General features: G+C 34.9%; 1 protein-coding gene across 6 annotated transcripts in view; it reads right to left on the bottom strand.

Moving 5' to 3' along the window:
• The window catches only part of ERBIN (erbb2 interacting protein), a 116,066-nt gene that overhangs the window by 9,710 nt on the left and 84,122 nt on the right, over positions 1–22,234 (bottom strand). The window contains exons 10-23 of one of the 6 annotated variants that reach the window (XM_027671375.1): positions 21,777–21,851; positions 20,392–20,536; positions 19,830–19,902; positions 18,738–18,867; positions 18,265–18,380; positions 17,180–17,249; positions 16,039–16,138; positions 14,700–14,821; positions 13,931–14,101; positions 12,939–13,121; positions 10,809–10,926; positions 8,906–9,089; positions 6,579–8,100; positions 475–618 (exon numbers count right to left, since the gene is read on the bottom strand). In XM_027671375.1, the coding sequence (XP_027527176.1) occupies positions 475–618; positions 6,579–8,100; positions 8,906–9,089; positions 10,809–10,926; positions 12,939–13,121; positions 13,931–14,101; positions 14,700–14,821; positions 16,039–16,138; positions 17,180–17,249; positions 18,265–18,380; positions 18,738–18,867; positions 19,830–19,902; positions 20,392–20,536; positions 21,777–21,851 (3,153 nt within the window). The remainder of the gene's footprint in view (positions 1–474; positions 619–6,578; positions 8,101–8,905; positions 9,090–10,808; positions 10,927–12,938; positions 13,122–13,930; positions 14,102–14,699; positions 14,822–16,038; positions 16,139–17,179; positions 17,250–18,264; positions 18,381–18,737; positions 18,868–19,829; positions 19,903–20,391; positions 20,537–21,776; positions 21,852–22,234) is intronic. The other 5 variants (XM_027671376.1, XM_027671377.1, XM_027671378.1 and 2 more) reach the window with 5 other exon arrangements.

Genomic DNA, 22,234 nt, shown 5'->3' on the forward strand with positions numbered 1-22,234 from the left:
CTCAGGATGCTAAGAGTTAAAAACTCATTTCCTCACATTTTCTTAGAATTTACTGTTAATTTTCTTGAATGCCCACAGTAACTTACAGTTCAGTTCATATCATCAGAATTTGGTTTGGGGGAGGAAAAAGCATTGTAAGATTTTGTTCAAACCTTTATCAACCTAGATTAAAATCAGGATGGTAATCTCTTGTTCACAAAGGTACAACAAAACCAGACAATGTGTTCAGCCATCTACAAAAGCCATTTAAAAAACTCAACTTCATGACATTAAATTGAAAAGCCTTGCAGTAAGTTTAAGGCATATGAAGTGAAGGCAAAGTATTTAATGCCAAAAAAAGAATTCCAGCACATAAATTATATTCTTTGTAATACAGCATGGTGCATATGTAAAAGGAAACTCTATGAACTTAAGGGCCACCTCAGTGTTTCTTTACCCCTCTACATATTGCAATAACCTCCTGTAGGTACTCACTCGAACAATGTGCACACCAGAACCTCTTCCGTCTGCAACACTCAAGGCAACACTACCCTGGCTGCCATGCAGATCCCTAGAGCTGCCATAGTGAAAGCTGCTAACTGCAGCATAATTGGAATTAAAGGACCGAGACAGCATGCTCTGAATAAAAAGGGGACAGATTTAACACAGAGATTAGTGCAGCATGCATAAACCACAAAGACATGTTATACATGTAATACAAACATATTCCATTGTCATGCAAGATAAAAACCATGCAAGAACAGTATGCCTGTGATGTATAAAACACAACTTAGTGACCCTAATTACCCTTATTTACTGTAAATCAGCGTGCAATCAGCAGTTAACATGCAGAATTACATGTAAATAAAGTCATTCAAATATTCACATGTCTGAAAAAAACAACAAAGGTGCTTATCAAAATTTTCAGGTTTTCAGTAAAGTTGCAACATATCCAATATGTTTTAGGAAGAGAAGTTGGCAGTCAAGAAAAACACCTATGGACAACTATCTAATTACCAGTTATTATTTTGTCTCATCCCCCACATACACTACTGGTAAAGTACAAATAAAAATTTATGCAGAGATTTGACTGACTGGATTTTCTTGCTATAGCCACCCTGTCAACATTAGCAATTTCAGTAACACTACATTCAAGAATGTGAACAAGCTCATTTAAAGGAGAAGAGGCTTGAAGGAAACTGATACCACCCCTGTGCTACTGTAGGCAATCAAACAGGTAACATGACCTCAAGGACAGAAGTGATAGTGGTTTGGTTTTGAGCTTCATTATCTTGCAAACTGACCCCTGCAAAATTGTCAAGGCTAACTAAAAAAGCAGGAGACATTACCATCTTGCCACCATGGACTTCTGTAGCTGTAAGAACAAAACAGACTACGCAAGGGAAGAAACAGAAAATCCTTCACATTCCACCTGATGAATGAAACAAACCTATCTTGAAAATGTGACAAACTCTATGAAAAAATATGATCATAGGAAAAGATATACCACAAAGCATCAAACCTCAGCAAATTCATAGTTGTCTAATTTTTCCAAGTTAAAGAAAGGAAAGAAATGTTCAGAATAGGTATAATTTGACTAAGATACAGCAACAATTCTTACATGAATAAATATATTTTGGCATTTGCCTACTGACTATGTATACTAATGTGATTTTGAAAATAGTCACTAGTCCTCAGGCAGACATCTGCTCTTTCATACAAGCTTCATCTTGTGAAAATAAAACTGTTTTAATAATCAAAGTCATATGCCTCTGCATACTTGTATTCCCCAGATGCTCTGGTAGCACAGTCTCTGGAAACTCCCTTGGAAAATGGTATTTACTGACCATATTTTTTATTGGCCAAGGCTCTTGGATAATATCAATGGCATAGTAAGCATTCTTTTGGGAACATTTTGGGAATTGAAGTGCTGTAATACATTTACTTCGGTAAATTTAGACAATAAATAGTGGAATTTATTTAGGAGAATTTCTATTAGATAATATTGTTGTAATTTTAAGACTGGATGGAATCTGTCATGACAATCCATGAAATTTCAGTGTAGAAGACAAACTAGTAAAATTGAAGTATCTGTAGGGAACAAGACTCTACATTCTACTTATCTTGGAATAGCCTTAACTGGGAAGTTACCTGCTAATCCTAAGTACTACTCCTTTTATTTATCTGTTTACTTATTTATTTAACAATACTGAGAATCAACTGCAGGCTAAAGGTGGACATAAGTTACTCTTTGAGATGATATTAAATGTCTGGAAATCTCTTCAGTTTTCATTCCCAATGACCATCTAAGACTCATCACAAAAAAGTTTGTACAAGGTATTCTCAAAATGCCTAAAATTACTGGTGTAAGCCTTTTGGAGTAAAAGCCCACAAGCAGGGGAAAAAAAAATCTGACAGAGTTTTAGCAAGATACCAGTTAATCTCAAAGAAAAGGTTAAATATTATAAAACTGTTCTTCAGTCACAAGAGGAAAAAAAGGCATGAATTTAGATCTCTTCCACAAACAAAAGCATTCCTGCTGAAGAGTTACACATGGAAAATTACATGTAATTTAAATTCTACTGTCATAAAATGTTTGCAGGGTCTGAACTTTTGCTGTTTACATACCAAACACACAAGAATTTTAATCCTTTTAAAGTGTTTAAAGTGGCTTGACTTCTGAACTCCACAAAATATCACACTGATGGTTCAGTAGTTCATTCAAAATGGAGAAAATACAAATAAAACTAAAATCAAAATTTAAAACTAACAACTACTGAATGGATAACATTCCTGTAATTTATCAGTGTCAAAATATTCTTCAGGTTATGATCTTACAAACACTTAAGCACTTAATTTTATGTATTCACAGACCCACTGAAGTTACTGTCCTTGACACACTGAAGCAATCTTACCTTGGAGAAAATCTGAGACCATATCAATTAAAATATTTTTGCATGTTAGGGATGCGTTCAAGAAAAACTTCGATTAAAACTACAATTCTGTCCCAAAACTAAAACATTTAGATGTTTTTCTTTTAATAAGGCACTGTACACTGACAACTCTGAGAAAAAAACCCAACTATTCTGATTTCCAAATTTGAAATGAGGAATTAAACTTTATGATCTCTCCTCTGAAAGCTCTGCACTTTAAATAGTACATAAAAAACCATATCTACATAGTAGATAAAAAACCAGACAACTTCATTGAAGATGAAATTAGAACTGAAAGCAAACACACACCTAATGAACTCCCAAGAGATCCACAACAAAAAAAGGTAATATACATATGTAAAGAAAGGACAGGCAGGGTCACTAATTATTTTTGTACATGGAAATGTATTAGATATTTGCAAATAACGGTTGCAGATTTTTTTACTGCAGTTTATGGATAAGAAATTCCTCCTCTGCATACTAGTGTGACATTAGTGCTTCTATACAGGCAGTTTAAAATCCTAAATAAAAGCCAACAAGACGACTGTAGGAGACTACTGCAACATACCAGGTGGTAAAATTGGCACGTCACACTCAAAAAGAAAAATATCCTAAAAAATATTACTGTTTCTAAAACTCACCTGTGCACTACATTTATGAGGTTGGGGGTGGGGCAGAATTGACTGCCTGCTTTCCAACAGCTTATATATATAATCACTAGAGAGCAGCTTGACATTTAAGTAAGCTCCTTTCTCCCACAACAAAACATGCTTTGCATCAGGTAAGCCAGCTGTTTCTTCTACTATATGCGTGATTTCTATTTACAAATGGTCTCATGAACCATTTTCACCTTCATTCAGCCAGATGGATAATTTTAGTTAGTCTCTGCATTTCACAGAATATTCTGAGTTGGAAGGGACGCAAAAGGATCGAGTCCAACTCCTAAGTGAATGGCCCATAATAAGATCACTGATCAGTGAGCCCGTTAAAGGTATTACAAATGCTGGTTACTTGGCTGGAACCCATTTTTAATCATTTTTGGTAGACTTAAAACTATTCTGTATCTCTCCTCATGCAAATTAAACTCTTGGAAGTTTTTTTTCCTACCTATATCAGGTAAAAAGGGATAACAGATAAAAAACTAGCTTATCTAGTTTGTCCAACAAGCAGACACTGTTTCTTTCATTCTTTCTGTGCATTCATTCTTCCCTCTCTCTTCAGTTACTAAATTTTATAAAAAGAAAATCAACATGTCTTTGAGGAGCTTAGGAAAATAAAATAAAAATAAAAACAAAACAAAACAAAACAAACCCACAACAAAATCAACATTCAAAAGTCCGCTACACCCTCCCTTCCTAATAAGCACAAGGTAGAAATAATAAACATGTAACAGTAACAATAAGAGTCACAGCAAAAGTAATACTAATAACCCATATTGGTCAAGAAGTATTAAATATTTGTCAAAATGTGTAATTTTATATACCTGTTTTTGTCAGTGTTGTATCCAACACTTCTAAAAACCCACCATTTTAAAGTCCATGAAAGCTCTGTCGGAGTAGTTTCCAATAAATGTTCCTTAAATGAGTTCTGTAATTGGGCTTGTTCCTTAAATGAGTTCTGTTAATTACTGGGTTTTTTTTTTTTCAGACTTCAAAACTTTCAGAAGTCTTTTTTATAGACTGAGCACCCTCACCACTCAGCTAATTTTTAATTACAAACAGAAATACTGAAACCATTATTTTAAAAGAGCAAAGAACTATCCAGTAAATTCTTAGAATTTTCACATTATCATATTTGCCAGCTGCCATATAGGATCATATCTACATTTTTCACAGTTCAGATTCTTCTTTTTAAGTCAGTTATATCCTAGAGAATATAATGTTGACAATTATATACGCATTCACTTTTGAACCCATAAATATGTCTCAGATTGTTAAGTAAAAGCTACTTTAAAACACTTCAAGGCCAGAACAAAAACACACACATAGAAAACAGACTTAAAAGATCTGTTAAATTAGATCCACAGCTAAGATCTCAATAGCAGCTATCCCATACCAGTCTAGTAGAAAAAATTAAAGCTTACATATAAAGCATAATAGAAAGTATGGACAGATAAAAAGCAAATCAAGTCAGGCGATCAATGTCATTTTAGTAAAGGTGATTACTCTTCTACAGACCTGAACAGGTATCACTTCTGTATTAAACACTCTTCTTAGCATGCAGATGAACAAGCAATAAACAAACTGCATTAGCACTGCACTGAAGTTTTGTTTCCCTCTGTATTCAGGGAGTGCTGGGATTTTTGCTTCTTTTGTCATTTCATGTAAGATTTTATATAACCATCCAGAAGAATTGAAAATGAGGGAATGTTTATTAGAGTTGGAACATGGTGACACTTGTGACCCTCTTGTGGGACAAAGGGTCCCCCACACTACAGCACAGTACTGTCAAAGCCCAAAAACATTTTCTGTTGTAGGTGACAATCTGGACCAGAACAGGTACAGCTGTTGTGCAGGCTTCTTTAAAAAACAAAACCTGTCCCTTTCTGTCACCAGAAGTTATACAACTTAAAAAAAAAAAAAAAATCCAAACCAAAACAACAAAAGTAAACCAATCCCTCCAAATACTGGGATTTCTAAAGAAAAATTATATTTAAAAGTAATTTTTCCCACCATCTCCAATTAAATTTCTCTAGCTATCATAGATATGCAAATATTTAGCATAATGATAATAATAATAAAGAAAAGTATGTTCTTAGAAAAGAAACTAAAAACCAAAATCCATGTAGCTGGCATAATCAAAATGTATTTTGACTGCTTGACTTACTTCTCTTCCTAAGAAACAGGGTCAGGCTAAATGACATTCTATCCATTTTTTAGTGATGATTTTTTCAACTGGGCTAACTGAAAAGCACAGATTACACTCTTCCAGGTTCTACTCAAATTCTTAAGATATATAATTGTTCAGCTCTACACATCAGCTCAAGTTCTTGATTGCATTTACAGTACATAAAGAATCCTCTTCCTCATCTCTAGTTCTATCAAAACCTACTGTAATTTTCTGAAACAAACAAGATTTTTAAGTGTTCCCATCTCACAGCAATTCATTCAACAATCTGTCAGATACCCAACTTAAAAAGATAACTGGCTTGAAGGCAAATACATGATAATTATGGCTATTGAATTCTTCAGCAACTGAAGCTGTAGACCTATATTTCCAAATAGATTTTACTGATTTTCTTTTTTTTACTTTCTTCTTAAAGAGAAGAAATAAGGGAAAAAAGACAGAAAAGAAAGATCAGGAAGTGTAAGGGAATATTTAGTATAATGTGAGTACAATGCTACAATAATTACCTGGCTTTCAAGAGCTGGCCTTGCAGTCCAGCAGGTCAGTGTGACATATTCAATGTATTCAATAGTAATTTGGCTAAACTGGCAAGTACGATGTAAAAACAACAGCACCTTTTTTTAATTTGGGGGAAAAGTTCATTTACAGTCTACCATCTGAGTGTTTCTCAGATATTCATCACAAGCATGTTTACCCTTTTTAGAGCAGGATCAAAAGTAGATTTTCACTAGTAATTAAAAGAAGTTCAAAACATAGAGTATTTATCTTATTCCACACCCAGGTAACAGAGAAGTAGAGGAAAAAAAAAATTATTTTTACCTTTTCTAACTTCTTAGCCTCAATATGTCGCAGCACCTGTTCCCTCCAGTCATGAGGGACTTTACTTTTTCCTGCAGGGTCTAACAGTGAGTGCTCAGAGTTAACCCTTGCATTTGACCTCTTCAAAGGGCTAGTCCGTGAGTAATTGAAGTCACTGACTGACATAGTTCTTTCTGGTATTTCATTCACTGAGGGTCGAGCACTCTGTGGCCGGGTTACATTTGGGCCATCAATGCTGTATGTTCGGGCAGAAAGAGGTCTCTGCTGCCCTGACATTACTGGTGGACCTCTTCCCATCGAATGCAAATCTCTGTATGTTAAATAGTCCCCTTCAGGAACCTGGGCCCGCCTGGAAGGTCCACTATCCCCAACATTTATAGAAGCTGTAGAAGATACACTGCTCTGCCTTTGGAGAGTGTGTCTGGTTGCTCCCAGGAGCAGTCTGTCATTAGGTGGGACAGCCCACATATCCATATGTCTCCCAGCCATCCTCTGGTGAGTGTTGTACACAGTGCTGGCTCGGACATTGTTATGATTGGAGAAATTCATGTTGGCAGAATGCTTTATGTAGCTGGGAGTTTCTGTACTGTCAGACCTAAGCAGACATGAAGGAGGTAAGCTGCTTTGTTCTACTTGGGAGTTTTGTTTCTGGGGCCACAGGGCATCTTTTGCTGCTGCACTGCTGCTGTACTGAATATTATACTGGGGAGGAATGCAGAGCATCTGTGCACCACCTGTCACTGATCCTCTCACTACGTTAGCACCTTCGGGATTGTGATTTGAGTCAAACTTGAACACAGTTTTTGTAGAAGACACTAAATCAGATGATGACGATGACCCAGGAAAAACCTGCAAAGGCTGATCATACAGAAGAGTAGCAGATTTACTTCGGACTATGTTTTTTCCATCTGCAGTATCAGATGCTGATTTTACCATGGAGTTTGACTGTTGAGATCCATTCTCATTTACAATATCATAGATTTTCAGACTACCACTGTCCATACTGGTGATGCTGTGAGATTTCATCACAGGACCGCTTCTCTGGGGAGACAAATCTTCAGTGCTTATTGAAACAGACAGCTCAGCGGCATCACCATCAACTGTAGTGCTTTTCACTAGTTTGTCTTTACTGGGAGACTGTACTGTTTCCTCAGGATGTCCATTTACTTTATTTGTAGGATACTGATTTCCATTTTCCAAGCGCTCACTTTCTTCTTTTGTGTTGTTATTCAAAAAGCCCATTACTGAAACGGTTTTCTGTGTTTCTAACCTTTCTACAGGAACTGGAACTGCCTCTTCACTAACTAGTTTATTGATATTCATGTTTATTTGGTCTAATTTGTGAGACTCCTCCATAGGAGTGCTTAGATCAACATCTTTTCCTATCAGGCCTAATCTTTCTCCAATGCTTAATTCATATTCAGACAAATTTGTAACCTTCTCTTGCACATTTAATTTTTCTTTTACTGTGTTGCTCAATTCTCCTCCATTTTGCAAAATATTCAAATTTTCATCTTCTCGTCTGGGGAAAAAAAAAAAAGAAGGCTCTTGAAAGAAGTTCCAAAAGGAACCAAGATATTTCTCTAAGAACTCTTCTAGAAAAAACTATCGTTAACATGCAATACAGCCACACTGTGCATACAAAACAGGACAAAAAACCATTTGCTATCTTACCATTGCAGAAAAGTGTTATAGAGAGGACTCATTTCAGCAACGTTTGTGTCATCTGATTTCAGAAGTTCGTTTCAATTCAACAGTAGTTATTAAAAACAGTTTAGAAATGTCAAGAACTACAAAGTGACAATAAGTCACTTTTTTAAATCAATTTCTTTTAATTTCCATGACAATACTGGACAAAACTGGTAATCTTTTAAAAAATGGCATTTTCTGACCAAAACCTCTAGAAGAGTGACAACCTGTAATTACATTCTTTGTAAGTTTCTAAAAGCCTTTAATAGTTCTATTAGCAATCAAATTGATGTACGAAATCAAGCAGGTAAAACCACTGAGCTTTTAAAATGGTATATTGAAGTATCTACAGGGATAAAAAATTAAATAGATTAAATTATTACACCCTATTATTAAAAAGATGGGAATCATTATTAAAATGATGGGAACCATGTATTGTATACTAAAGTTAGTTTCTGAATTATTTTTTTACAAGACCCTTATTAACCTTAAAATTATCAACCTTATTTCAAAACATAAAAATTTAAATTCCTTCATAAATGATAAATTAATGAATTAAAGAAATGTACACATGATATGAAATATTGAGTAACAATTTTCTATTGTATTTGCTTAGTGGTGTACAGTATCTTACAAACCTGATCTTGGATAAAACAGATGCATGTGTTTCTTTGTCAGGAGAACAGAGAGAAATATCTTGGCTACTGTCGGTATTTAAGGAAACAGAATCTGACATTCGAGAAGGAGAGGAACAGTTGCTGTTATTCTGATTGCTATTGTGGGTAGCTTCATCTGATAAGGAATCAGTATCTTTTGAATCATCTGAAATAAAAATTTGCCAGTTTAGTTAGACACATACATTTTATTAATAGCCAATTCACCCGTGTATGTATGGTATTTAGAAATTGTCTCTTGTTCAGTAATTCTTACTACCAGAAACTAAATTGTAAGCTAACGCCTTTGCAAAGTTAATCTCAACTGTTGGTGATAGTTCCTATTTTTTAAGTATTTGGCTCAATGTAAACAGCCCTTACCTGTTAATTAAATGTACGTTGCTGCTTTATTCCCAGTTTCCTTGGCATATGATGGTGCTACATTATTGAATACTTCCTCAAAATACATATATCAAAACATATTTCTGCTTTTACAATGATTTGAAAGTTCTGAATTACATGAGCCCCTAAGAAAATGAAATACACTGCAGAATTTTGAAAGTGTACATAGTTCCTGATTTTGAACATTGTATCATTGTCAAATTGCTATTTATTAGATCAAATACTCTGGAACCACTAGATCACTAGATAAGCTCTGAATTTCTTTCGTAAATGTACAAAACCAGGAATGGAAAACGTTCTTTGCCGATTTGGAATCCAGTGCATCCCCATGCTCTGCAGATCACTTAGAACAACAGTTTCTGACTAATTTACCCCTGTGTACATTGATTCTTGCATAATGTATGCATACTTACATTTTAAATCCATATAAAAATAATTCCTCTGGAGGAATTCAAGCCAGCCATGATTCTGACATGAGTGTAGAAACAAATAAGTTTAAATTTTTGCTTCAAGACACAGTTACAGGTGCCAAATGCATGAATTTAGCAGAACTCATGTCTATCTTCAGAGACAAGAAAGAAGTTTTGACCTGATTCTTCAGTCAGACATAAAAACTCAAAGACAGCATCGAAAAACATCAACCTTTTCCTCTGTGTGTGATCCTCGTCAGTAAAGTCCTGCTATCTCCATGTGGTTTTCCTCACTAAATCTCACCTTTTTACATCTAACAGGCAGAAAAGCCTTTTCTCCTGGAAAGTACTGGACTAGGATATCATACGAAGTAAAATACTATTTGCTGTATAATTTTTAATTCATGTTTTCTCTGAATCCTAGGCCATTTCTTAGTCTTAAAGAAATGGTTACCCAGACCAAAATTATATTTCAGAGAATATAAAACTTTGTTAACAAAAGAAAATATTCTGAAGTTTCATATTAGAGGAACAAAGAAAAATGAAAGATTAAAATAATTCTGGAGAAAGAGTTGCCAAAAGAGAAGTTAAGAATAAACCTTAGGAAGTGAGCACATCTTCTCTAAGAAATTTAAACAAATACTGCTGTCTATAACAGCAGTATAGGAGCTGCCTATAACAGCAACAATTCACAAAATCTGGGAGGAGCAGGAAATATAGAATTTTTCCAATATAAATACCACTTTCTGCAATCTTTTCTTAAACACTTCCAGATTGTGTTCAAGCTCACAATCTCCCAAAACACATACATCTCTTCTTCCCCTCTGCTTTTAAACTGCTAACAAGAATCAAGAAAATTAGGATGTCAAAACAGCTTTCTCTATTGTGCACTTAAGCATAAGATATTGCAGATTTTTTTCCTGCCTTCACTGTTTAAATAGAGAATTAATCATCTTTCTTTTAAAACATACAAATTAAGCCTACTTTTACATAATTTCATTCAAAAAATTAGCCACTTTGAGTCAAGAAATTATCAGAAGCACACAACACTTCCAGTGCTTTTTATGGTATTTTACCTTTCTTGGTATTGCTAAGAGCTACCACTTTTGGTTGGTTTATGGAGGTTTCTATCAGTGGTGGTCGCATTTCTGCCATTTTCATCTCTTCATCAGAGGAGAGTTCTTCTGACTCCTGCTAAAGGAAAAAGAGCTTTACGCTATGTATTTTAAAGAGCAGCTTAAAGGTGAAGTAAATGCTATCTAAACTATCACTCAATGAACAACAAGGAGAAACAAGCCACACAGTATCGGTGTAACATAGCTTTGTAGTGCATCTGTAGTGCAAGTCAACTGAATTATCTCTAAGAAGTAGCGCATGGAGACTTGCATTGTCACTGCTAAACTCCATGGGATGACGATCAAACAGGTAACTTTAGCTGCAAAAACTACTTCAAGCAAGCAGATGTAGCCTTCATTCCACCATTAGAGAGAATTTCCAGTTGAGTCCAAGTCACAAAGTGATCACTGAACTGCAAACAGTGCAGACTGACTAGCTGGGTATTGGTCTTGCAAAGAAGATCTCAAACTGAAACATCTATAGAGTAGCATGACCAAAACAATTTTAGGAATGAAGAGCTATGCTGTCAGAAAAGACGATGAGCTTGACTTGCCTAGTCTTGCAAAAAAAAGAGCAAGGGTAGCTTGCTGCGGGTAAACTCCAAAAGGAAAAAAAGTTATTTAACTTCAAGAACAACAGCAGAGGAATAAAGCAATGCTGAATACATTTAATTTAGAAATCACTAGTTCTGAACCATAAGATGGAGCTCAGTGCACTTATGAAAGAGATTAACAGACAAAGCTGCCACAAAAGCAGCCATGTAACTGGTTCAGTACCCTACTGCCAGCCCTATATTTGATCATCTTCAAAAACCAATTGTTTCCAGTAACATTTTGAAGAAATGCCCCAGCAAGCCTTCTTTCCCTAAAGTGGAAATTTCTTTTTAGCAAACATGCTTCCTACTACAAATGCTACAAAATCCATGTTGCAAATTCCAGTCTGCCAATATTCACTTTTTCTTACTGTTTTGTAACACTTAAAACATGGAACCTACTGGAGCACCATCTTCCTATGATACTAATTACCTGGCCAGTTCTTCAGACTGCAGGACAAACCTGACTGAGAAGTAGCAAACAAGCTATGGTAGTCTTCATTAAAAATAAAAACTAAAAATCCATCTGCTTTTATCTGCAGTCAGAACAACCAACCCTTCACTGCATCTACCACATTGCCCTTCCTCTTGGATGTGACATATAACAAGTGTAATCAATGTTGAAATGGAAACATTTTAACAAACATGCAAAGTTTAGATAACTGGATTCTGCAACAGAGTAACCTTCAAACGAGTACAAGGAAGTAAGGAATTCACTATCCCTGCCTCATTTACTTACTGGCATACAGTCATCTACAAAGAATTGCTGTCACTATCATTAGACAAACAACCTGATCTTCTGACATTATGTTTTTAGATTACAGAAAAATGTCAAACCAGTATTTTCAGAAAGTAAACAGAAGCAGGAATGTGCTAGTGCGGAAGTATCCAGCAACAGCCACAACTGCCTGTCACCAGGTCTCTTCAGCAAAAAGTATGATACATGTATGTTCTGCTGCTTACAGAACACAGGCAAAAACCTAATCTGCTTGTGAAGCTATGAAAAAGTATTTTACAGGCTGGGAACTGATTAAATGACAAGTTCCAAAATTTGTCATCAATCTCAAATTTTCTAAATAAATGAATACACTGTGTTTGTGAGAGAGATGTACAGAGTTCCTAAGTTTAAAATCTCTCACTATAAGAAGTAAATACATTCCAAGTAATATTTTTGTCAGCTCACTAATAAACACAGAGGAATAAATACTTTTAAACCCACATTCCACATTTCATTTGAAATGCATGTGCCTTGTCATTTGGATATACAAGGTTTTTTATTGCTTCCACTAATTGGGTATTTTCTCTTTTCAGTGACAATTAAAACTGATTATTTAATGAAGTACTGACAATCAAGCAATAACTGAAGAATTCTATCGAAGTATGAGTCTTTTCACAGTTTAGATTAACCCTTAATTGAGTTTACTTTCTTTTTCTTTAATGCATGTATCTTTCATTATGAACTTTTTTGAATGCTATAATGCTCATTGCAATGCCATACCTCAAGCATGTCTTCATGGTTGACAATTGTTTTCGTGTTCTGCAAGGTTTTAACAAGTGCAGTTATCTGTGAATTTGCAGTGCTGTGCTCAGTTTCTGGTTCACTAGGCTTCTGCACAGAGCTTCCTGCTGAATATTGTTTTCTCTCATCTACTTTGTTCTTTATTGAACCGATTTCTGAAGTCTACAGAATTAAGAACATTAGCAGAAAAAACATCCTCAAAGGTTTTCAATAACATATGATATTTAGAGTCAACATTATGTATTTTGGGAAAATATGGAAAATACGAAAAAATATCTGAGCTCTGAAATTATACAGTATGGAACACACCAGGTATGAAATGCTGAGAAATCTCCACACACTACCAAATCAGTCGCCACAGACTACCCTACCCTTTGTCAGTCAGTTTGACTCTTCTCCTTACTTTTGTCCATTTGTACCACTAAATTTCCAGTTAAACAAAAAAACCCCAAATGGCCAATATCTGCAACGATTCTATGTCAGCACCAAACAGTAGTCCTATCACCTATCACACTGCATCAGCCTGTTACAGACTCTTGACACCTTTCCCAGCTTGCTCATATTGCCTTCCCAACTTATCACATAAAACCTTCAGTCATGAAAGCAGCAGCAAGATCCTTAGAGATCATCTCAAATTTCACTGTGAAGTCTAGCAGATAAAAGAGGATCAGAGGATGACAAAGATGCCATTCCTCCAGAAACTGAAGAAATCAGCTCCTTAACATACCCATAGTTTGTATTTGCCTGATAATTAAGTCGCTTTCCTTGTTCTTAGTGTAGGAGGAAAATTGCTAGTGCACACCAGACGTTTATTACAAACTTCCTTGGGTGGGGAAGAGGTAAATTGTGTTCTGTAATCTGACAATTTTTCTTGCTAAAGCATTAGAGGGGAGGGAGAAGAAGATTAAAAAGAATCAATAAGATCTTTGGAAGTTCTTGCAAAACCAGAAAATTACAGTATTGCCTCCAACCTTTACTCCCACATCTTTTACAGAAACTGTCTGGCCTTCTCGTTTTGACTCCTTGGCAATATCTTCAGTAGATTCTTCATCCTTTAGTCTGTGTACAATTGTCTGGACTGTTTTGACCATATTCTTCAGTTCATCAGGATATGGAGTTGGGTATCTCTTCAGATTGCCCTCCTGTGTAACAAAAGGCAGTAATGTTCTACATTTAATTGAATGCCGTCATAAAAGCATAAACTTTAAAACAAATAATTAACTAGGATGAACCACCAAACAATCCAGGATCTCCACTTCACTATTCAAGCCTACCTGCATTGATGCAGACTTAGGCTTATAAAACCCAGGAAGATTATGAATTACTTTCACTAGTCCTCCCCCCAGTGTGTCCCGCTGATTGCAAGTAAGGATTATGACAGCTGTAATTCACTTTAAAAAAAAAAATCAGGATTAATCACTGTCTCCCCACTATCGTTCTCCACAGCACCTCAATCAGGTAGTTTCCCAGTTAGGCCATACATTGGCAGAGATCAGCTGAGAGCTCTTCCCTTGTGCCCTGCTTAAAATGATCTGTCCAAGAAACACTCAAACTAAAAGCAAACAAAAAAAAATCCAGACTATGATGTTTCATCCTGCTAGGTACTCTTAACTAATAAATAAAGATTTGATTTATTCAACAGAGTGAAACCCACAGACAAAGTAAGGAAAAGGATGAGATTAAGGGGTGGAAGTAAGAGGGAGGGAAGCAACAAGTACTCAAAAATAATTTAATACTAACCCGGGGTGGTGCCTCTCTCTCATCTTTGTCTTCATCACACTCAAATGCCACCTGAGCACGCTGTTTCCGCTGTTCCTCCCACAGAGATGGATTGAAACTTTCATTATCAGACATGAACATAACTAAAAAAAACCACCAAATAAGCTCTTATAAGAATAGGATATACTAAGCAAAATAAAAAAAACATTCTTTTCTTTCTCTTGGATGGATTGGTGTGCTTTTGTATGTATTCTTTAAAGAGTAGCAGAACCATTAATTGAAGACTAACTGCACCGCCACTGCTTTATGAACTGGGCTGTACTTTTACAGTAGTGAAATCCCTATCTGGAAAAAAAATCATATACCCAGCTGCATACCAGTCTTAACACACTTTCAGAACTCTGCTGAAAAGTATTTTTATTCTACATACAAATATGAAATTATGTGTGCGTATATATCTAAAAATGTAAATTATACTTGTATAGATTTATATAGCCTAACTTCAGTGAATTGGTCACATTAAGCACATGTAAGAACATTCACTTGATTTCATTAGATGAAAATTTAAAAATGAAGAGTAAGAATGATTTAGTGACAAAAACCTGCATTATTACTAACCCTGAAAAAAAAAAAATCTAAGAATCTAAGACTTAAGGTAATGGCAAGATTTTGCAGAAGTTATACAACTGCCAGGGGCTTTACAAACAAGTATTTCTTGCTTAATTTTACAAGAGATTAAAAAAATCTTTTAGGTACCCACTGCCTCTTATTCTAGCGTGTCTCTGTGTTACATCAGCCACGTTCCACTAATGCATGCAAAAAGTCTAATAAATCTGCCCCTACCACCCTGGCACATATATATTCTTCAATAGCAATACCAAGACTGTTCATATTAATAATTTTATACCTGAAATAGAAAAATACTTAATTTTAGGGCTCTGTAAGTGCAATGGAATATTAGCTATTCTTCATTTATAGGGCAAAGTTGCAATTTTAACACATTTGGAAATATTCTAATAGACTTCATTATCACTAAAGCTTCCTGACCAAAAAAAAAAAACTGATAAGAGAATTTTACAAAAATTGAATTTTTAAATTTTGAAAAAATGTCTAGTGAACTTTAAACCTTCCAATTGGAGCAACAACCTCAGAGGCAGGTTCTGTCAGCTTAAGCCAAAAAAGCAGCCTTTGTCTACAGAAAGAAACATTGGCACCTGAGGAAAAAAGGTTCAAATGGAGTGAATACTTTCAGGAAAAATCTTGAACTTCACTGAATCTCCAAATCTATAATTCCCACATTCTATTACAGGTATTGCACACACATTAGAAGGCACTAGGAAGGTATTTCTGAAATCCTTACCATCCTCAGTCCTTGGTTGCTGAGGGAACATGTAATTCGTAAGCACTGTTTTCTGTGTGTCAGGGTCAGTTTCTTTTTGAAGAGGGATAAGTGGTTTAGACTAGAAAGTAAAGGAAAGAAAGACATATTACAAGAATATATACAAAAAAGTAAATATGATCTGCCTATCAAAGAGCATGCCTGTGCCATGACTTTGAAGACTACTCTGCCTTGTATTAAACCATTTATCTTCTGAATAATTTTCACTAACAAAGCTATTAACATGTCTGTCTTTGACTAATGACTGGCTTTGACTGAGGACTGAAACTCAGTCAGCTTTATAACAGCTTTATAACAGTTTTAGTGAAAAGTAAACACTGGATATTCAAAAAGTAACCTAGTTTCTTTTTGGGACTTACTAATATCCCAAAGCAGACTGATCTGGAATGCACAGATATATTTGGCCATTTAAACCTGCAGACAATCATATAAAACCAAAAATTTTATACTTGTTTTTTCATACTAATACTAGATGGAACATCCAGCACACCTTACAGAAAAGGGCAGAGGATTCCTGAAATTACTATGTTAGTAAAAGTGCACATCTGAGGCTTGCAGATCTCTGACAGCCCTGTACACCTTCGCGCCATTCAGAAAATCAGCATAGCACACAGGGCTTTAACACAAAGGAAGAATACAAGCTACAAGTGCATGAGTTACTGCTCAATAGCTTGAAACTCAGACAGTCACGTTGTTCAAAGGTGTAGCAAGAAACCTAGCTCAATAAAGGCATGCTGAATTTACCTGCTGGTATAGCTGTGAAAGCACCAGCATGTACATGTTCAAGTACGAGCTTATCATCATTAACTCCTCTGCGTAAACAAGCCTGAATTGAGAAAAACAAAAATGAACACCTCCCCCCACCCAGGCATCTGCTAAATTGCATTTCCTCACAGCACAGAACTTTGTCAAAAGTATGAGTCTCCAGAGACAGGTAGGCTCACTGTTGTTTACTTCAGGAGAACCAACACAGTAATGTCGGGAAAGTATTGATCCACATACACAGTACTAGGTCTCATTATTTAACAGATGGCTCTGTGCTTGTCAATTCCATTAGGAATGAAGTCAAAAATCATCTATTTTTAATTTAAAAACATTTTACCTGATTGTCTGATAGCCACATAGCAGTGAGCTGTTGCAGTTTTGTAAAGGTAAATGGTAAATTCTTCAGCCTGTAAATTACAACCAGAATTTATGTAAGTACATTTAGCCATACTGTTAAGACTGTTAAACAATCCTGCATCAGCTTGCAAAATGTTTTAAAAGGACATTTACATATAAAGTTAAATTATTAACTATTGAGAATTGAAAGGCTACAGCATGTAGTTTAGATTCAAAGCTATAACTGAAATTAAAAAAATCCCAAGCAAATGAGAAAAACTTATTTCTACCCAGTTTAGCAAAAAAAGCAGCTTTTTTTAGCTTAAGAAAAGAGAAGTGACATTGTAACTTGAATTTAACTCAGCTGAGCGTCTTGAATTTTGAAGACATTTAATGTGAATTAATAAATCTGAATCCTCAGCATTTTATCTGCCAATATTCATGCATGCCAACGAAGAAAAAAAGTACTACACCTGAAAATAAGTTTTTCTCCAAGGGCACATGTGTTGGGAAAGGGCTGCCCTGGATAATGGAAGCTCTGGCATTAATGGATAATCAAGCTCTATATGGAGTACAGAGAAGCTGGATTGACAGAACAGGTGTGAGAGCTCCGTGAGATTTCTCTCTTCCAGTATACTTCAATTCTGTAAACTAGCAATTCCCTGAAGCTAAACATTTTGTCCATTTGTAACGATCAGCTCTCATAAAACACAGCTCTTTTCCCCCTTCCCCAGAAGAGCAAAGTGTCTTACGCTATACTGTGATACTGCTGGGTGTTCCATTTGCAATAGAGGAAGCTATTGAATTTTAAGAATCAAAAGCTTTATGAAAATAACCAAACTAATTTCCCAGAAAAACACATGCTAACAATCAGGAATGTGTTGAACCTGCACTTCAATGTGTGTGCCAAGTCTAATTAAATAAAGACAGCTTAATACCATGGAACTGCAAGATCCAGAATACAACAATAATACATTAAATATCTAAGCTGTGCGTGAGTTAAGGAAAGACAGCATAATGTATTTGTAACAATCCCTCTACATTGCATTTTATACAAATTCTACTTGAATAAAAGCATTCGCAAACCTATTATCACTCAAATTGATGACTTTTAATTTCTGCATATCACCCATTTCTTCAGGGAGAAATTCAAGCTTATTAGAATGCAGAAACAACACTGTTACATGCTTCCAGTTTCCAATCTAAAAAAAAAAAAAAACAAACCACAAAGAATTAATTCCTCTTCATAATACAAATACGCAAATTTTTATTGTTTTAAAACAATTAGTTTTAAAGCTATTTGGCCTGTAAAGTATAATCAATTTATTCTTTACCTTTTCATTTCAATACCCAAGCAATGAATTTCTACTTGTTTAAAAAACAGAATCAGAATTTCATTACTTGAAAACTTGTACATTTGTATACGCCCTCTTTTAAAAATATGCACAAAGAAAATCCACTCAAGACCTATTTTAACTTGTTTTTCACAAGTTGTACAGACTATATAGTGTAAAATAAATTAAAATAATCATTTTACAGTTTTGTAATTACATACATACCTCTGATGGCAGCTGTGTTAAAAAGTTATGATCTGCAGCAAATGTTCTTATATTAGAGAGCTGCCCAACAGATGAAGGCAATGTTTCAATCTCATTGAAACTACAGTCCAGTTCTTCTACTGATATTAACCTAAAAAAAAAAAATTACTCCTCTATATAGATTAATTAAACCAATATTAATTTTATACTTAAAATTTACAGGAAGTGAACATCACTATTAATTATTAATCTCAAACATAGTTAAAATAAACCCAAAGGAGTTAAAATTCAAGAAAAATTCTTTACTGATTGCCTAAAATGTATTTTGGGGTAGGTTTTTTTAAATCTCCTTTACACTGTCCTCAAAAGAGACCATTCAATGAAAACAGGGAGGTCAACAACATCAAATGTTTGTGTGCTACATGACAACATGCTGGTGTAAGGTACTGAAACATTCAGAATGGGACAGACCAAAGTCAAATTGGAGCTGAGTGCAATTTCTGAACAAGCAAAGAATTTCAAGAGTTAGAGACAGTGAACCTAATAATCTGGCTGTGATGCAATGTTTTGTAAACTTTGGCAACAAAATCTTCATTAATTACAATAGATGAAAAGAAATTGGAACAAACTGTACATCTGTACAGCACTTAATTCTGAACCAATTATTTCTGTCATTATTTGCAAGTTTTTAATTTAATTCCTGAACAGCAAAATATATCTTAAAAAACCCCCTGCTAACAGGTGAAAATTCTCCTGTGTGTTCAGATTTACTTTTTACAAGATTTTTGACAGTAGTTCAATCATTTACAATATCTACCATAACGATGTTACTGTCAAAAAACAGTTTCAATGTCTCTTGTATTCTTTCACATTCAATTTTTCTTTTATAGATTGGTGGCTGCATTACATGAGGAGCATATGCCTTTTGGAATTAAATAATAGAACATACATGCTTCAAAGTAGAACTAAGACGTGAAAGCACTTGTCTTCAATTTTATTAAGACGTAATAGGTAGAAGAAATTAAATCAAGTAGTTATAGAAAAAGAGGAGCCACTGTTACAGAAAAGTGTTCAGAACGGCAATTCAAATTTTTATTTTGGTGAAATACCTACCCTCCTATGGAGTCTGGCAAATAAATCAACTGGTTTTCATCAATTTTAAGTGTTGTCATCCTCTTCAGGGAACCTGTTATAATAGGAACAAGTAAATCAAAATGGACATTTGAGTTCATTAAGCTGAGTTTTAATTATTACTTAATGAGGGAAAAAAAACGCACTATGGCCAAGCAACCACATCTTCTTTATTCCCTGGCATGCCTATACTATTGTATTCCTAAGGAAACAAGTAGATGAGCTTACAGAACTAGTTTGCCACTTTACAATGTGTTGGCCATTGGGGTGTGTGGGGAAGGAGGGGTGAGGGCTGGCAAGGAGGAAAAAATACTGGTTTTCTTCTGATACAGACAGTAGTTTTTCATCCATTTACAAACTACTGTATAAAGTCAAGAATGCTCCAAAACAATTATAAGCTATTATTCAGCCACACAGTACAGCTTGATCAAAAACTGGCACTTTTCATCATTTGGAACAATTCTAAAACGTCATTTTTCTAGTCTCAAGTGTTCTGTTCTGACCTATAGGCTTTTAAGAACATGAATTAACTGAAAATACAAACCAATAGACTCTGGCAGTTGCTGAAGTGAATTACTGGATAACAGTAGGTCTTGCAGGCTTTCACAACCTGAAATACCTTCTTCAACTACTTCAATGTTGTTTTTAGAAACGTCCAAGTAGGTCAATTGTTTCAAAGTGCCTATGAACTAAAACAAGAGAAAATAATGCATTCTACAAAGCGCACATTCAAAAAAAAAAATCCATCAGTTCTGACAAACTGTCTCTACTGCCAGAGGAAAAAACTTACAGTGCTGAAATACAGTTTTATGCAAAATATCCAAGATTTATAATGAAGTAGTTTGTGCAGATAAACACAACTGTTTTTACACACACATCACAGTAACGCTGCATGTCCGTAATATGAATCAAGTAACTGAAGCTTTAGAACAGACTACAGAGACAGATAATGTAAAGACATCATTATGCTCCAGTAAAGACTCTTAGTGTTTGTCTTTTGTCTAAAACTGCATCCTACTTAACCTCAAAACCAAAAATGATGAATCCCTAATTGTACTAAACTGAAAGAAACAAGCCAAAATATCAGCTTGTTTGAGATTCCATATGAATCAAGCATAAGCCTGAAGATCTGGGTACACTACTATACTAAAATATTCATGGGAAAGATGAAATAACTTTCAGAAATACAGTTTTATTTTACCATAGAATACAAATGTTCAGTTTGTATTGTACAATCTAAGTACTCAATTCTTCAAGAATGAGTTAGGTGAAGTAAGGAAAAACAATAGAGAAAACTACTGATCAGGCGACAAGGCTGCACATCTCAAGACTGCTGGTGATTTTAAGGCTGAAAACCAGCCTTTTTCAAACACTCATTTCCCAGTTGACTACACATAAGCAAAGGTTCTTAAGTACTGTAATGATAGGTCAGCCTGAACCACATGTAATCCTGAGAGACATCCAAAATCCAGACAAAGTCAACACAACATTTTCTCAGGAACTGGCAATGCTCCCTGTTTACATGGCACCAAAATTGGCACTGCTTGCTTTAAACTCGTGACCATTAAAACTTCACTCAACATATTTATCAGGTAAATTCCTGATTGTTAACACCAAATAATCCCTTTTTGGAAGGACCAGTCAACCCTAAATTTGATCTAAGATTTTTACCCTTTTCCTTAATTGGAACATAATTTTAGATGAGAAGTATGTAACTTTCAATGAATTAAAAAAAAAAAAGCCGTGAACCCAGCCCTCATAATCAGTTATAATTTCTAAGTGGACTAGTTAAGCATTTAAGTGTCATTTTGCCTTTTGGCTTTAAGTAACATTAAAACTGCATAGCAACTTCAACATATATGATCACTGACAAAGCAAATACCACTGTAATTTGAAATAGTAAATATTTAACATAGTAAAAGAACTTACCCCTGGAATAAGTGTTAGTCTATTACCATCCATCCAAAATTCCTTTAACCCATTCAGTTGTTCAAGTACTTCAGGCTGCAAAGAAAAATAATTTAAAAAAAAAACTTACCAAAAAAAATTGTGAACAGCAAAAACAACTCCAATAATTCATCTCTTGCAAGTTTAATAATGTCTTACTATAGCTGTTATACACACTTTTTTCAGTGGGTCAAAGCAAACCCAGATAATTCACTTTTGAAATGCAAATACATATCAGATATACAAAGAACTTTATCATAGCACTAAATAATCTTTACAGAAAGGTTTTGTGTTGTGGGGGTTTCCTCTTTTTTTCTCTTTTTTCTCTTTTTTTAACTTTTTTCTCTTTTTTGTCTTTTTTCTCCTTTTTTTCACTTTTTTCTCTTTTTTCACTTTTTTCACTTTTTTTCACTTTTTTCTCTTTTCTCTTTTTCCTCTTT

Source organism: Neopelma chrysocephalum, unplaced genomic scaffold (assembly GCF_003984885.1).
Source record: "Neopelma chrysocephalum unplaced genomic scaffold, ASM398488v2 Primary Assembly neopelma1_97102, whole genome shotgun sequence".
Taxonomy (NCBI): Eukaryota; Metazoa; Chordata; class Aves; order Passeriformes; family Pipridae; genus Neopelma; species Neopelma chrysocephalum.